Source organism: Sus scrofa, chromosome 6 (assembly GCF_000003025.6).
Source record: "Sus scrofa isolate TJ Tabasco breed Duroc chromosome 6, Sscrofa11.1, whole genome shotgun sequence".
Classification (NCBI taxonomy): Eukaryota; Metazoa; Chordata; class Mammalia; order Artiodactyla; family Suidae; genus Sus; species Sus scrofa.
Window position 1 is genome coordinate 53,443,432 of NC_010448.4, and position 14,588 is coordinate 53,458,019.

General features: G+C 57.6%; 1 protein-coding gene across 1 annotated transcript; it reads left to right on the forward strand.

The window, feature by feature from the left end:
- On the forward strand, positions 22-8,276 carry NOP53 (NOP53 ribosome biogenesis factor). Its single transcript, XM_021094646.1, is given in 12 exon segments — positions 22-282; positions 709-773; positions 3,064-3,172; positions 3,694-3,893; positions 4,159-4,238; positions 4,803-4,898; positions 6,177-6,281; positions 6,366-6,566; positions 6,918-7,093; positions 7,278-7,344; positions 8,043-8,119; positions 8,216-8,276. Coding segments are annotated over 12 exon segments (1,461 nt in total). The 5' UTR covers positions 22-58.

Sequence of the window (14,588 nt, forward strand, 5' to 3'; positions counted from 1 at the left end):
CGCGCATGCGCGAAGTCGACTTTCAGGGTGCTGGCGGCCAAGTGCTTCCTTTAACAAGATGGCGGCGGGAAGTAGTGCCGCTGGCGGTGCGCGCTGCTCAAAAAGCGAGGCCGACTCTGGCTTCCTGGGGCTGCGGCCCACTTCGGTGGACCCAGCCTTGAGGCGGCGGCGGCGAGGCCCAAGAAATAAGAAGCGGGGGTGGCGGCGGCTCGCTCAGGAGCCGCTGGGACTGGAGGTCGACCAGTTCCTGGAGGACGTGCGGCTGCAGGAGCGCACGAGCGGGTGCGTGGGGCGGGACTTCCGGGAGCTGAGCCTGGTTCTGGGTGGCGGGGTGCGAGGCCGAGCTGCTGGGGGGACTTCCGGGGGTCAGGAAGCGCGGGTCCCGGCAGCGCTGGGAAGTGGCGGGGATGGGGACGTGATAGGTTTACCGGTTAGAAGACTCCCAGTTAAATTAGAACCTAGGTAAACAACGAATACATTCTAGTATTACTGTGCCCCTCGCCCCCACCCAAGCTTAGCGCGTTTTAAGTATTAAGTTCCGCAAAGTGGAGGGATGGGGCCCTGACCTGGAGGGGTCTCATGGGGGAAGAGCGTGTCCGAATGAGCATAATGGGATAGCTGGGCCCTGAGGGGTTAAATCTGCACCTTCTGCAGCAGTTTGCTTCCTCCCAACTTCTGTGGCTGATATTCTGCGTTTGCATTTCCCAGTGGCTTGATATCAGAGGCCCCGGATGAAAAACTCTTCTTCGTGGACACTGGCTCCAAGAATAAAGGTGAGGAAGGGTGGCATCGTGTGGTCACGATTAGTCGTTATCTAGTTCATCTCAACTTGTGAAAGAATCTGTGTTAATGATGTGGCTTGGGTGACAAACAGCTGCTGAAAAGGGTCTTTACTGTAGACTAGAAGGCCTGGAATGAACAGAAAGCAAGCTAGAGGAGTTCCCTGGCGGCCTAGCAGGTTATGGATCTGGCTTTGTCACTGTTGGGGCGCAGGTCATGGCTGTGGTGTGGGTTTGATCCCTGGCCTACGAACTTCCGCATGTTGCAGATGTGGCCAAAAAAACGCAAGTTAGCAACTACCTTCAAGAACTCATTTTCTTTTTGAGGTTTTGGAGATCTCAGTGGCCAGAGAAGCCAGCAGCAGTGTGCGCCGATGAGTAAATAAGACATAAATTAGGAGGTTAATTTGCAGAAAAGCAAGTCAAGGCTGGGGGGTGAGAAATCAGGCCCGTTTTGGTTAGTGAGGTATGCTTTAAAGAGAACAGAAGGGAGTGCCCATGGTGGCTCATCAGTAATGAATCTGACTAGCATCGCTGAGGACGTACGTTCGATCCCTGGCCCTGCTCGGTGGGTTAAGGATCCGTCATTGACATGAGCTGTGGTGTATGTCACAGGTGTGGCTCAGATCTGGCGTGGCTGTGGCTGTGGTGTAGGCCGGCAGTGTAGCTCCAATTTGACCCCTTGCCTGGGAACTTCCATATGCATGGGTGTGGCCCTAAAAAAAAAAATAAAATAGAGCAGAAGTATCAAGTTGATAGAGAAGGTATGAAACTCGTTTTAACATGCTTGCTTTAATCTGCCAAGATGCAGCGTGGGGACATGCAGACACTAGTGGAGGAGAAGCATGTTAGGGTTTGTTTTGGTGAGTGGCAGGGTTTATTGTCAATGTCTAGAAAAACAGACAGAGTAAGCCATCTGCTTTAAGGAGGGGGTAGAAAAGCTAAGAGGTCCATCTGCTTTCATGAGCAAAAGTCAGGCTGCTATAACAGCAGGATAACCTTTCTTTCTTTCTTTTCCTTTCTTTTTAGGGCCACACCTGTGGCACATGGAGGTTCCCAGGCTAGGGGTCGCATTAGAGCTGTAGCTGCTGGCTTATGTGAGGTCTGCGGCCCACACCACAGCTCACGGCAATGCCGGATCCTTAACCCACTGAGCGAGGCCGGGGATCGAACCTGCGTCCTGGATGTTAGATTCGTTTCCGCTGAGCCACAACGAGAACTCCAGAATATCCTTCTGAACATGAATGAGATCGGTCAAGGGGTCCAGTCTAAGGAAAATGAGGGGATCTCTGAGGAACAGGAATCTTGGCATGAGCCGGTAAGAAAGGGTTAATGAAAGAAGTCAACTTTCACCAACGTAAGTAGATCTGCTTGGTGAACAGCGGGCATGGCAGCAGGTACCTGCCCTGGCGAACAGGTGGGAAGTAGTTACAGATTTTGCTTTGGGTGTAAAAAGAAAAGAAAACAGAAAGGGAGGATGGCAGTGAAGTGCGGTTTCGCAGGGGATCCCAGTACTGGGGCTCCTGAGATGCAGTGAGGACCCTTGAACAGTGCAGGGGTTGGGGGAGCAGAGCCTCCACACAGTCAGAAATCCGGGGGTAATTTTTAAGAGCCCCCTCCCTGTATCCACGGTTCCACATAACGGAATTCAACCCCCGAGGACCGGGCAGTGAGGTAGCGCTTCCTCTGGAAAGAAACCCGCTCGTAAGCACGTGCCCCGTGTGGTTCAGACGGCGGTCGGCCGTGATTACATCTCCCCCCGACCCTGTGAAGGAGGAATCAGACGGTCTCATTTTGGAGGCGCAGAGCAGCCAGGTCACTTTCACGAGGTCCCATGACAGCGGGAAGGAGGTGGGTTTTGTCCTCGAGATCTTTTCAGTCTTGGGCTTAGAAGTCAAGGCAGAAAGCGCTGTTGTGCTGAGAATCGGGTCTTGGGTCCCGTGTCCAGGTCCCCGGGCCTCCCGTGTCACCCGACCACCTGCTTGCTCCTGGTGAGCATTCGTGGCTCTGTGGTCATTTCCCTGCTGCCCCTGGCAGCCCCTTGTCCATGGGGCTGTGGGTCTGGCTCCCTGACCCAGGAAGTGGGTGTGGAGGGAGCGTTGCAGCTTGGGCACCTCGCAGGCCTCTTTCCTCCCGTGGGAAATGGGGTCGGCCCGGGGCCTGCAGGTCCCGCCTGGGTACGGGTCTGGTGGGCGCGGTGGAGCTGGAGTGAGGGGAGTGGGAAGCTGGCCCTGGGTAGCAGGGAGGCCGAGGCTTTGAGCCCTCTCCTTTCTCCTGCCCCCAGAGCTGAACAGGAAGAGGACCAGAAGCCAGAAGAGGTCCCTGCTTCTCAAGAAACCCCTTCGGATCGACCTCGTCCTAGAGAACACATCCAAGGTCCCTGCCCCCAAAGAGTGAGTGTCCCACTACCCCTTCCACACTGGGTCTGGCCTCGTCCCTCTCTGGCCTCGGTCCCCTCTTCTTGGGCCTAAAGGAATTGGGGAGGGGGGTCCTGACCACTGAGGTTGCTGGAGGGGAAGATGGAGTGGGCTTTGGGCTTCGGAGAGCCAATTGGAGGCAGCGAGGCTGGGGCTCAGGGCTCAGGGCTGGGGCAGGCGAGGATGGAGCCTGGACCTGGCCAGAGGCTCGGGGATGGAGAGGAGGGGCTGGCCGGAGCCGTGGTCAGGAGGCAGGCGGGCAGGGCCTAGTGACCAACCCCTGAGGGAGGGGAAGGTGGAGCGGGTGGGGTGGACAGGGTGATTTGAGGGGAGACTCCAGGGCCAGGGCCCCAGAGGCCCCTGTGCCTTTCGGTCTGGGGCTCAGGAGCGAGTCCCTGACCCGCTGGCTGGAGTGAGGAGGAGGAGGAGGGCGGGGGTGCCAGTGAGGGCCTGAGCCCGACTCACCCACCGCGCCTGGACCGCTTCCCCCCACCCAGCGTCCTTGCCCACCAGGTCCCCAATGCCAAGAAGCTCCGGCGGAAGGAGCAGCTATGGGAGAAGCTGGCCAAGCAGGGCGAGCTGCCCCGGGAGGTGCGCAGGGCGCAGGCCCGGCTCCTCAACCCTCCTGCGGCCAGAGCCAAGCCTGGGCCCCAGGATGCCGCCGGGCGTCCCTTCTATGACCTCTGGGCCAAAGACAGTGAGTGTTCCTGCTGCCCCCGTTCCTTGGGGGTCTGGGCAGTTGGGTGTCTTGGACCAACTCCCCTTTCCCTCTGAGCTCCCGGTCCCGCGGGGCTGGCTCTCACCTCTGGGCCCTGCTCTCTCCAGCTTTCTGGTCCAGACGCGCCCTGCCTGGCGCTCACAGCCCTTCCCGGTGTCCGTGCATCTCTGACAGGGGAGGGCTGGTGGGGAGGCCCTCGGGGCTCCCCAGTTTGCTCAGTGGCCGCTCCTCGCTGCCTCCACAGACCCGCTGGATGGGCCCCTGGAAGGCCAGGACGCGTTCTTCCTGGAGCAGACCAAGAAGAAGGGGTGAAGGTGGGTGGGAGTGTGGCCTGGGGGTGAAGGGAGGCTGCGTGGGGACAGTCCCGATGTCCTGTGACCAGGACCCCACGAGCGAGCCGGGCAGCGAGGCCAGGGCCTCAGAGGTGACAGCAGGGTGGGGCCGGGGCGGGACACGCTCTAGGGAGGTGGGGAGGCCGTCCCTGGAGGAAGAAGTGGTACAGCGGGCGGGAGACGTGAGGGGCAAGCCTCCAGGCGGGGGCAGGGATGGGGGCGGCATAGGCGCACAGTGGGCTCTGGGCTTCACTGTACCTGCGTTTGCAGAGAGCGATGGGCTCGGGGGCTGCTCGGTTGGGGCGGGGCAGGCTGTGGGGGGGCGGGCCCCCAGTGTGGGAAGGAAGGGGGTGGCTGAAGACAAGCCCCTGGGCAGAAGCACCCTGCCTGGCTGGCAGCTAGTGTGAGGAGGGGTGGGGGGCCTCTGGGAGGGTGGAGGCCAGGCACCTCCCCTTTTGCGGGTTGTGGCCGGCGCCAAGGCCTCTGGCACTGGCTCTTCGGAGAGCTGGAGTCAGGGGGCTCCCGGGCCTGACCCTGCCCTGGTCTTGTCCTCCAGCGGCCTCAGCATCTCCACACCAAGCCCTCCCAGGCGCCTGCTGTGGAGGTGACCCCCGCGGGAGCCTCCTACAACCCGTCCTTTGAGGACCACCAGGTACGTGGCCTCGCCAGGGGCTTCCTCTGGGCCCACCTGGTAGTGGGGACTCAGTAGAGACTGAGACAGCCTTGGGAGTCGAGGCGGGAGGCTTCCTGGAGGAGGGGGTATCAGAGCCGAGGCTGGTGGCAGTTTGCTATGGTAAGAGGAGAAGGAAGGGGTGTCCTAGGCAGAGAGAACAGCATGTGCAAAGGCCCAGGGGTGAGTGAGACCACGGCACCCTTCAGGAATCCCATGGGGCCTTTGGCTGTTAGCAACAAGCCATGGGACCCAGTGAGCTTTGTGCGAGACAGGTAGCAGGGTTAGCAAGGAGAAAAGCCATCTTTGAGAGTCACAGCGTCACAGCTGTCGTGAGCAGAGGGAAGAAACCCCTGCCCTTGGGGAGCACAGGTTCCTTGAACAAAATTGAGGTTATTGAATAGAGGCGGGTGCTCCTGGGAGTACTGGTCAGCGTCAGTCCGGTAAGATGGACTCCCGACTGGGGGCGGGAGGTGGTGCACTGCGCCTGGGCCCCTGAACGGCGAGAGGATGAGACTGGCCCCGGGCAGGAGAGGCTTCTCGATGATGCACGTTGGTCCCCACCTAGAGAGCAGATGGTCTTCTTTTTATAAAAATAAGTTTTTCTAGGAGTTCCCACCGTGGCTGAAAGGTTAACGAATCTGACTAGCATCCGTGAGGATGCAGGTTTGATCCTTGGCCTCGCTCAGTGGGTTAAGGATCCCGTGTTGCCATGAGCTGTGGTGTAGGTCACAGACACAGCTCGAATCCTGTGTGGCTGTGGCTGTGGCCAGCAGTGACACTCCAAGTCAACCCCTAGCCTGGGAACCTCCATGTGCCGCGGGTGCGGCCTAAAAAGACACACAAAACTTTTTTGTGAAGATAACTACTTTTCTGAGACAGGATTCCTGCGTCCTCCAATTTGCCATTGTTGCAGTCAGTTCTGGAGCATTTCCATCGGCCCAGAAACGTCCTGGCCGCCAGCCATTGCCTGGTTCCCGTCTCCCCCAGGCTTAGGCAGCCGCTGTGCCTTCCTGTCTGTGCCATTTGCCTGTTCTGGGAGCTTCGTAGAGATGGGATCCGGGCGGTTGCTGGGATCAGGCCGTCCTTTAAGAGAACAGGCAGGGCTGGCATGATGAGGTTAAGGCTTAGAAGCCCCCTCAGGCTGCTGCTGGGAGGGGCCAGGGCCGCCCCGGGTGTGGGCACCGGGGTGAGGGCACAGGTGGAAGGGGAGGGGCCTCTGGGGACCGAGGGTCTCACCTGTCTCCTGCCCTCTTGCAGACTCTGCTCCGTGCGGCCCATGAGGTAGAGCTGCAGCGGCAGAAAGAGGTGGAGAAGCTGGAGCGGCAGCTGGCCCTGCCCCCAGCCGAGCAGGCCGCCACCCAGGTGAGCGCAGGTCCGCCTCCCGCCTGCCCTCCTTGCCTGCTCCTTCCCCGGAGCCTGACCTCGAGCCTCGCGCCTTTGCCGCAGGAGTCCGCCTTCCAGGAGATGTGCCAGGGGCTGCTGGAGGAGTCGGACGGGGAGGGGGAGCTGGCCGAGGGCCAGGACCGGGGGCTGGAGGCTGGAGGAGACCAGGCCGAAGGAGCAGAGGCCTCGCCAGCCGTCCGCCTGGCCTCCTTGGAGAAGAAGACGGAGCAGCAGCGGCGGCGGGAAAAGGCCGCCCGGATGCTGGTGAGCACCGTGGGCCCCGGTCTGCTTCCCCTGCTCCTGCAGCTGGATTTCTGTCTGCAGCCTGTGTCTGGGGCTGTGTGGGCTCCTCCAAGCTGCATTGCTGGTTGAGACCTAGTTCCCGGCATCCTCCAGACATCTCTCTGGGCTCTGGGGATGCAGCAGGGGCCACACTCAGTCAAGCCTGGCGCCCTGGTGCTGGTGTGGGAGGTGGGGGTGTGGGAGGAGTTACAGGCCAGAGACAGGGAAGGGGCTGCAGGAGGCAAGTGCTGTGGGAAAGCCGGGAGCGGTGGCCGGGAAGGGTCCCCGAGCAGTGTGGTGTGCAGCTGGGCCCTGACCCCCCTGTCCCTGCAGAGAGCACAGCAGGCCGCGGTGCGGGCCGCCCGGCTCCGGCACCAGGAGCTCTTCAGGCTGCGTGGGATCAAGGCGCAGGTGGCACGGCGGCTGGCGGAGTTGGCACGGCGCCGGGAGCGGCGGCAGGCGCAGAGGCTGGTGGAGGCCGACAAGCCCCGCCGGCTGGGGCGGCTCAAGTGAGGCCTCGTCTGGGGGCTCCTGGGCAGCTGGGAGGGGTCCCGGGCCCGTCCTGGGAGACCATCTCTTCCCCCGAAGCCCCAGGTTCTCAAAACCCCTGCCAGGCCTGTTCTTGCCAAGAGGGGCCTTTGGTCCCGTGTCCTACTGGGCTGAGCCCTGGATGCCTTGCCCCCTTGTTCTCAGGTATCAGGACCCCGACATTGACGTGCAGCTCAGCTCCGAGCTGTCTGACTCGCTCCGGACCCTGAAGGTACTTGTCCAGCAGGGTTGCTAGGGTGCTGTAGCGGGGACCCCCGTGCCCGGTGATGACACTCATCCTTGCTCCCCGTGTCCCCCAGGGACTATGGGCGACATCATGGCTGCCCCCAGGCTGGGCTGGTTGGGCTGATGCCTGGGGGCTGAGGGCGCGGGGTCCCCAGGGTGGAGGCGCTGGGTGGTGGTAGTTGAGCCTGGAACCCCAGAAGGCCTTTCCTCCCAGCCCCACCTCTTTTTCAGTCCCAGAAGGGTCTCCCCAAAAGCTGAAAATGGACCCTGTTCCTCATTTGCTCAGAAGCTGCCATGACTCCCCAGTGCCCCTGGGAGGGAGCCTAGCTCCTGGCACAGCCACCGGCCCTGTGTGGTCCGGCCCACTGGGACTCCAGGCAGCTGTGCCTCACTAGTAGTCTGACCATGTGCCCGCGCTCCCCCTGCCTCTGCCCTCGCTGTGCCCTCTGCCCCGCACGCCCGTCTCCACTTCTCCAGCCTCCTTCCTATTGGTTCCTCCAAACCCCGCTCGGGGGCAGCCTGAGCGTCCGTGCTGTGACCCCGTGAGCCCGGGGCAGGCTGAGTCCCTGGGTACACAGGGTTAACGCGGCTGCAGGGCTGATTCCCACTGGACCCCATGGAGATGTCGGGGACCCAGGGTTTCTGCCAGGCGCCTGCTGAGGCCTCCCCGTTTGTGACCTGCAGCCCGAGGGCAACATCCTCCGGGACCGGTTCAAGAGCTTCCAGCGGAGAAACATGATCGAGCCTCGCGAGCGCGCCAAGTGAGGGCCCAGGGCTGGCGGGGGGCGGGGGGGCGGTCAGGAGCCTTCCCACGGATGATGCGCTCGTGGCCGCTGACTGGACAGGTCTCCCTGCAGGTTCAAGCGCAAGTACAAAGTGAAGCTGGTGGAGAAGCGGGCCTTCCGGGAGATCCAGTGAGTGGCGCTTCCCTTCCCCCGCTGGTCTCCAGCGCGTCCCGGGGCCCATCCCAAAGCTGGTCGCTGTGGCCAGTGGTGGAGACATGCTCCCTCCGGCAGGCCCGAGAGAGGGTCCGCCTGCCAGAGCCACCTGACCCAGAGCCAGGGAGGGTCCCCAAGGAGTAATGGAAGTGCCCAGACCAGAAGAGAGGTGTCAGGTGGACAGAGGTGGGGCCCCATTCCCCTCGCCCACCCTCCGTCTCCCCTCTGTCCCCAGGTTATAGCCGCCGCGGGATGACAGAGCCCCGCCCTTCAATAAAGCGCCTTCTGACCAGCAGCTCGGGCCTCTGTGTGACTTGTCTCCCTCCTGCGGGCTCTGCCCGTCTAGCACACGAGGATGGAGCGACCAGGGTCTCCGTCCCCACCAAAGCCTGGCGGGCACCCAGGGCGTGGCAGAGGGCCCAACTGGCAGAGGTGGGGCTGCTGCCTGGATGGATGTGAGCAGGGTCTTAACAGGGGCAGCGGGGACGGGCCTGCGGGCTGTGGGGTGTAGGGAGGTGGCTGGGGGCCAAACCTGGATTTCTGATGGGGGAGCAGCCCCAGTGACCGTGACGGCAGCCCTGTCCCGTTGTTCGGAGCTGCAGCTGACGTTTGCTTTGTACCTCCTGGGCTCTTAAGCAGGGGGCGTCCCGTCAAGCCCTCTTAACAACCCAGTTGAGAAGGCTAGGGTCACGCCCCTTTCAAGGTGAGGGCACAGGCACATCCGAGGGGGTTCGTCCTCCCACCCCAACCCCCCATCATAAAAGACTTTTTAAAACCGTTGTTTTGCAAGTGATAAAGGACTGTGTTCTCACTGGAAGTCACAGAGAAGGATGGTAAACACACCAAAGAAACACGTGAGCGTCCCCTTTGCCCTTTGCCCTGCATCTGGTGCTCTCGTCCGCAGAGGTAGCTGTCTCTGCAGTTCGAGTGAATGGCTCCGTGTGACCCATGTGATTCTGTTAAGTGACGTACATGTGCATCAGAAGAGGGGTCACTTCCGTGCCTCGGGGGGAATGAGGCAACAAGTTTAGGTCCTGTGACTTGTTCTTCAGCGCATGTCGAGAGCTGTCTGTGTCTGTGTTGCATGCCTCCTCCTTTTTCACAGCCACGTAGAGTTCCACGGTCTGAGTGTGGTGATTCCACTCTGCCAGGCACATAGGGCTCCCGCTGAAGCTGCAGGGATACCTGTGTCCCTGTGTCATGTCACATGCCTCTGGAGGACGAGTGCCTGGAAGTGAATCTCTGGGCTACAGGGGACGTGTACCTGAAAAGTCGTTTGGACTCAGCCAGATAGTTTTGTGTGTAGACTGTGCTGATGTTAACCTTTCAGCAGGCTAGGACCCGCTCCCCCGCCTTGTTTACTCATAGCTTTACTGCTGTGTGGTCTCACCATCTCTATTTTAGCTGTGTGGTTACCAGTGAGGTTGAGCATCTTTTCATGAGATCACTGGCAGTTTCCTCCACACTGGCTTTGGACCATTTTCCTGCTGGGCTGTTTGTCATTTTCTTGGTTTTTTTTTGCAGTAGCTCTTTATTTATTGTAGATCTGGGAGTTCCCATTGTGGCTCAGTGGTTAACGAACCTGACTACTATCTGTGAGGACTCAGGATTGATCCTGGGCCTGCTCAGTGGGTTAAGGATCTGGTATTGTCACAAGCTGCAGTGTAGTTTGCAGACGCGGCTTGGATCTGGTGTTGCTGTGGCTGTGGTGTAGGCCGGCAGCCGCAGCTCCAGTTCAAACCCTGGCCTGGGAACCTCCGTATGCCACATGTGCAGCTGTGGCATACGGAAAAAAAGGAACCGTACCTGCTCTTGCTCCCTCCCATCTTGAAAATAAAAGGACAGTTCAGTTGTACAGACAACAAATGCGACAGGGGATGGTAAGCTGAGGTGAAAACTGAAGCCTCTGGGCATCTGCTAAAGCCTGAAGCCCTGGCCTGTGACCCAGTTGGCCCATCCTGGGGTGGGACTGTGGCGGGGGAGTCTGAAGGAAGCTGCTGGAGGCAGGGAGGAACCTCACTGCCCAGAGATGGCCAGCAGGTCATCCATCCAGTATGAGGAGCCAAGGGCGAGGTCTGCAGCTGGAGGGTGGGCCGAGTCCTGAGGAGGTCCTTGCTGCTGATGCCCAGGGGACTGGGTCTGTGCCATGTATGCAGAAGCAGGGCTCAGCAGCAAAGGCACATTTTTGGCTTTTATTGTGTGAAAATTACATTTCATGTGTTTTACATTAGAAGTAAAAAAAATGTTCACAAAACAAAAACAAAAAAAAAAGGAGTTCCCGTCGTGGCGCAGTGGTTAACGAATCCGACTAGGAACCATGAGGTTGCGGGTTCGGTCCCTGCTCTTGCTCAGTGGGTTAATGATCTGGCGTTGCCGTGAGCTGTGGTGTAGGTTGCAGACGCGGCTCGGATCCCCCGTTGCTGTGGCTCTGGCGTAGGCTGGCGGCTACAGCTCCGATTAGACCCCTAGCCTGGGAAACTCCATATGCCGCTGGAGCAGCCCAAGAAATAGCAAAAGACAAAAAAAAAAGTTGAACTTGAGGTGTAGATTTGCAAACTGCTGCGGTGCCCTTTTGTCTGCGGCCTCATTTGAAATGCACACTTCAGTAAGGGGGAGAGGACGGCCAGATGCCCGGACGCCCCGTAGAACAAATTCAGGGGTGGAGTTCCTCCTGTGGCTCAGTGGTAACGAACCTGACTAGTGTCCATGAGGACGAGGGTTCGATCCCCGGCCCCACTCAGTGGGTTAAGCTTGTTGCCATGAGCTGTGGTGTAGATCGCTGATGCAGCTCGGATCCTGAATTGTGGCTGTGGTGTAGGCTGGCAGCTATAGGTTTGATTGGACCCCTAGCCTGGGAACTTACATATGCCGCAGGTTCGACCCTAAAAAGCAAAAACAAAACAAAACAAAAAAACCAGGGACATGTTACTGAGAGTCTAGGTGGTGGTGTACATGGTGATCCAAAGAAAACTGCCCTTTACTGCAAATCTTCCTTAATAATTCTGGGGGAAAAACATTTGGATTTAGTGTGAGGCTGGTGGCACTTCAAGATCAGGGCCAGCCTTGCACTGTAGGCAGCGCCCTTGAATTGCGGCAAAGATCAGGGACTTGGGGAGTTCCCTGGTGGCCTAGCTGTTGAGGATCCGACATTGTCACTGTTGTGGTGCAAGTTCGATCCCTGGCCACGGAACTTCTGCATGTGGCAGGTGCGGCCAAAAAAAAGCATGGACTTGGGAGCCAGTGTCCGGATTTCAGATTCCAGCTCTGTCACCTACTGGCTGTGTGACCTTGGCCCTCGTGAACGTTACTTCACCTCTCTGTCCAGAGTCCCCACCTGCAAAAGGGACATAACAAGAGTGCCCAGCTCACCGTGGGTTATTCCAAGGATGGAGCTAGCACAGGAAAAGTGCTTAGAGCAGGACTTGGCACAGAGGAAGCCCTGGTGAGCGTTGGCTATTATAATGTTTGGGAAGAAACAAAAAGTGGTTTAAAAAAAAAAATGTGGAAACTTGCAATCTGTGCCAAAGACTCCTCATAAACACTCTTACCTTTTGACCCACTGATGGAGGTCTTGGGAAACGAGCCCAAAGGAAACAGCCGGAAATGTGGGGAAAGTGGGTGCAGAGGTGGGTAGGCAGGGCTGCAGGGGCTGGAAGGAAACGTAGTCATGGCCGAGGGGCGCCCGGGCCCTGGGGGCTGGGGCCTCTGCTGCCACTCCCTGCTCCCCCACAGTCAGAAGCATGGGCAGTGACCGGGGCAGGTTCCTGTTCTGCTGTTTTTGTTTTGTTTTGTCTTTAGGGCCGCCCCCACAGCATATGGGGGTTCCCAGTCTAGGGGTCAGAGCAGAGCTGTAGCCCCTGGTCTACACCACGTCTAGACCTATGCCACAGCTCACGGCAACGCCGGATCCTTAACCCACTGATCGAGGCCAGGGATGAAACCTGTCCTCAGGGATGCTAGTCAGGTTCATTTCCCCTGAGCCATGGCGGGAACTCCCTGTTCTGCTGTTTTGTGCAGAAAAGCAAACAGGCTCTGCTGCTGTTCACACTGGGGCTCCTTGAACTAACCCTGAGCCAGCTCCTGGAGGCAGATTCCGGGGGATTCCTTTTCCTTCTTAGTGCCTTTTCCAGCTTTTCCAAACCTAAAAAAAAAAAAAAAAAAGTTCAAAGGCGGATTCCTGGATATATGCAGCGTTGTGTGCCTTTGTGCTGTTTAAAAGATTAGAAGCAGTCCAAGTGTAGATAATAGGAAACGGGTTTTTATAACCAAGATGTCTGTGCAGTGGGACAGTTCATCACCATTTAAGAAGAAAACAGGAGTTCCGGAATTCCTATCGTGGCACAGTGGAAACAAATCCAACTAAGAACCATGAGGTTGCAGGTTCGATCCCTGGCCTTGTTCAGTGGGTTAAGGATCCAGTGCTGTTGTGAGCTGAGGTGTAGGCCGGTGGCTACAGCTCTGATTCAACCCTTAGCCTGGGAACCTCCATATGCCGCGGGGGTGGCCCTAAGAAGGTCAAAAAAACCCACACAACACCCAGCTTTGTGAAGAACTTTTAATAATTGGGAGAAATACAGTCTGTCTCAGAAAACTGTTAAATGGGGAGAGGACACTGCTCCTGACCCGCTTAAAGATGTAAATAAACCCACAGAGGAGGGCACTTGGGAAGATGTATGCCACGGTTAATAGGGTCTACACCTGAAGGATGCTGGATTTTTTTTTTTTTTTCCCTGCTTTTTAGGGCTGCAATAAAGGTTCCCAGGCTACTGGTCAAATCGGAGCTGTAGCTGCCGGCCTACACCACAGCTACTGCAATGCGGGATCCTTAACCACTGAGCAAGGCCAGGGATCTAACCCACGTCCTCATGGATACTAGTTGTGTTTATTAGCCACTGAGCCACTGTGGGAACTCCGAATAATGCTGGATTTTTACCTTTTAAAAAAAAAAAAAAAATGGCGTCACCTGCGGCATATGGAGGTTCCCAGGCTAGGGGTCGGATTGGAGCTGCAGCTGCCAGCCTACACCACAGCCAAGCAAAGCCAGATCCGGGCCGTGTCTACAGCCTACAGCACAGCTCATGGCAACACTGCATCTTTAACCCACTGAGCAGGACCAGGAATCCAACCCGCATCCTCATGGACACCAGTCCGGTTCCTTACTGCTGAGCCATAGTGGGAACTCCCACAGGAAGGTTTTAGACCATAGGCCAATTCCCACCCCCACCCCCTTCCATGAGCACGAGGAGCAGGTGAACACAAAGGGTTGGCGGCCTCCATCCGTCTGTGCTCCTGCCTCATTCATAAAGGCTGGGCTAAGATTCCATGGACAGAATCCTGACTGGACCCTGACTCTCAGCTACTGTGCGGCCTTGGATAAGCCCCTTGCCTTCTCTGGGCCTCCCATCACTTTTGCTGGCAAATGAACACAGCAAATATGTCAGTTTTCCAAGTGAGTTTCTTTCTTTTTTTTTTTTTTTTTTGTCTTTTGTCTTTTGTTGTTGTTGTTGTTGCTATTTCTTTGGCCGCTCCCGCGGCATATGGAGGTTCCCAGGCTAGGGGTTGAATCGGAGCTGTAGTCACCGGCCTACGCCAGAGCCACAGCAACGGGGGATCCGAGCCGCATCTGCAACCTACACCACAGCTCACGGCAACGCCAGATCATTAACCCACTGAGCAAGGGCAGGGATCGAACCCGCAACCTCATGGTTCCTAGTCGGATTCGTTAACCACTGCGCCACGACGGGAACTCCCCCAAGTGAGTTTCTTGCAGATTTTGGAAAGCTCTTAGAATTAAATATATATATATATTTTTTCCTCGAGTTCCTGTTGTGGTTCAGTGGGTTAAGAATCTGACATCTCCGTGAGGATCTGGGTTCCAGCCCTAGCCTTGCTCAGTGGGTTAAGGATATGGCATTTCTGTGGCTGTGGTGTAGGCCAGCAGCTGCAGCTCTGATTAGATCCCCTAGCTTGGGAACTTCCATATGCCTTGGGTGCAGCCTTAAATGAAAAGGAAAAAAAACAAACAAAACCTTCCCATGCTCCAAACTCTGGAATGACATAAATCCCCTGGGCCAGAACCCTGGCAGCATGATGGATTCCTCCTTTTCCTTTAATGATGATGTCATTTAAACAATTAGTCTTGTTCCATAATTAGAAAGCATCTCTGTCCCAGGTCATTTTTCTGGTCCCAGTGTGACAGGTACTATTTCTACCCTCTTGTGGGTTTTTGTTGCTGTTGTTTGTGGGTTTTTTTGTTTTGTTTTGTTTTCCTTCACCACTGAGAAATCTGAAG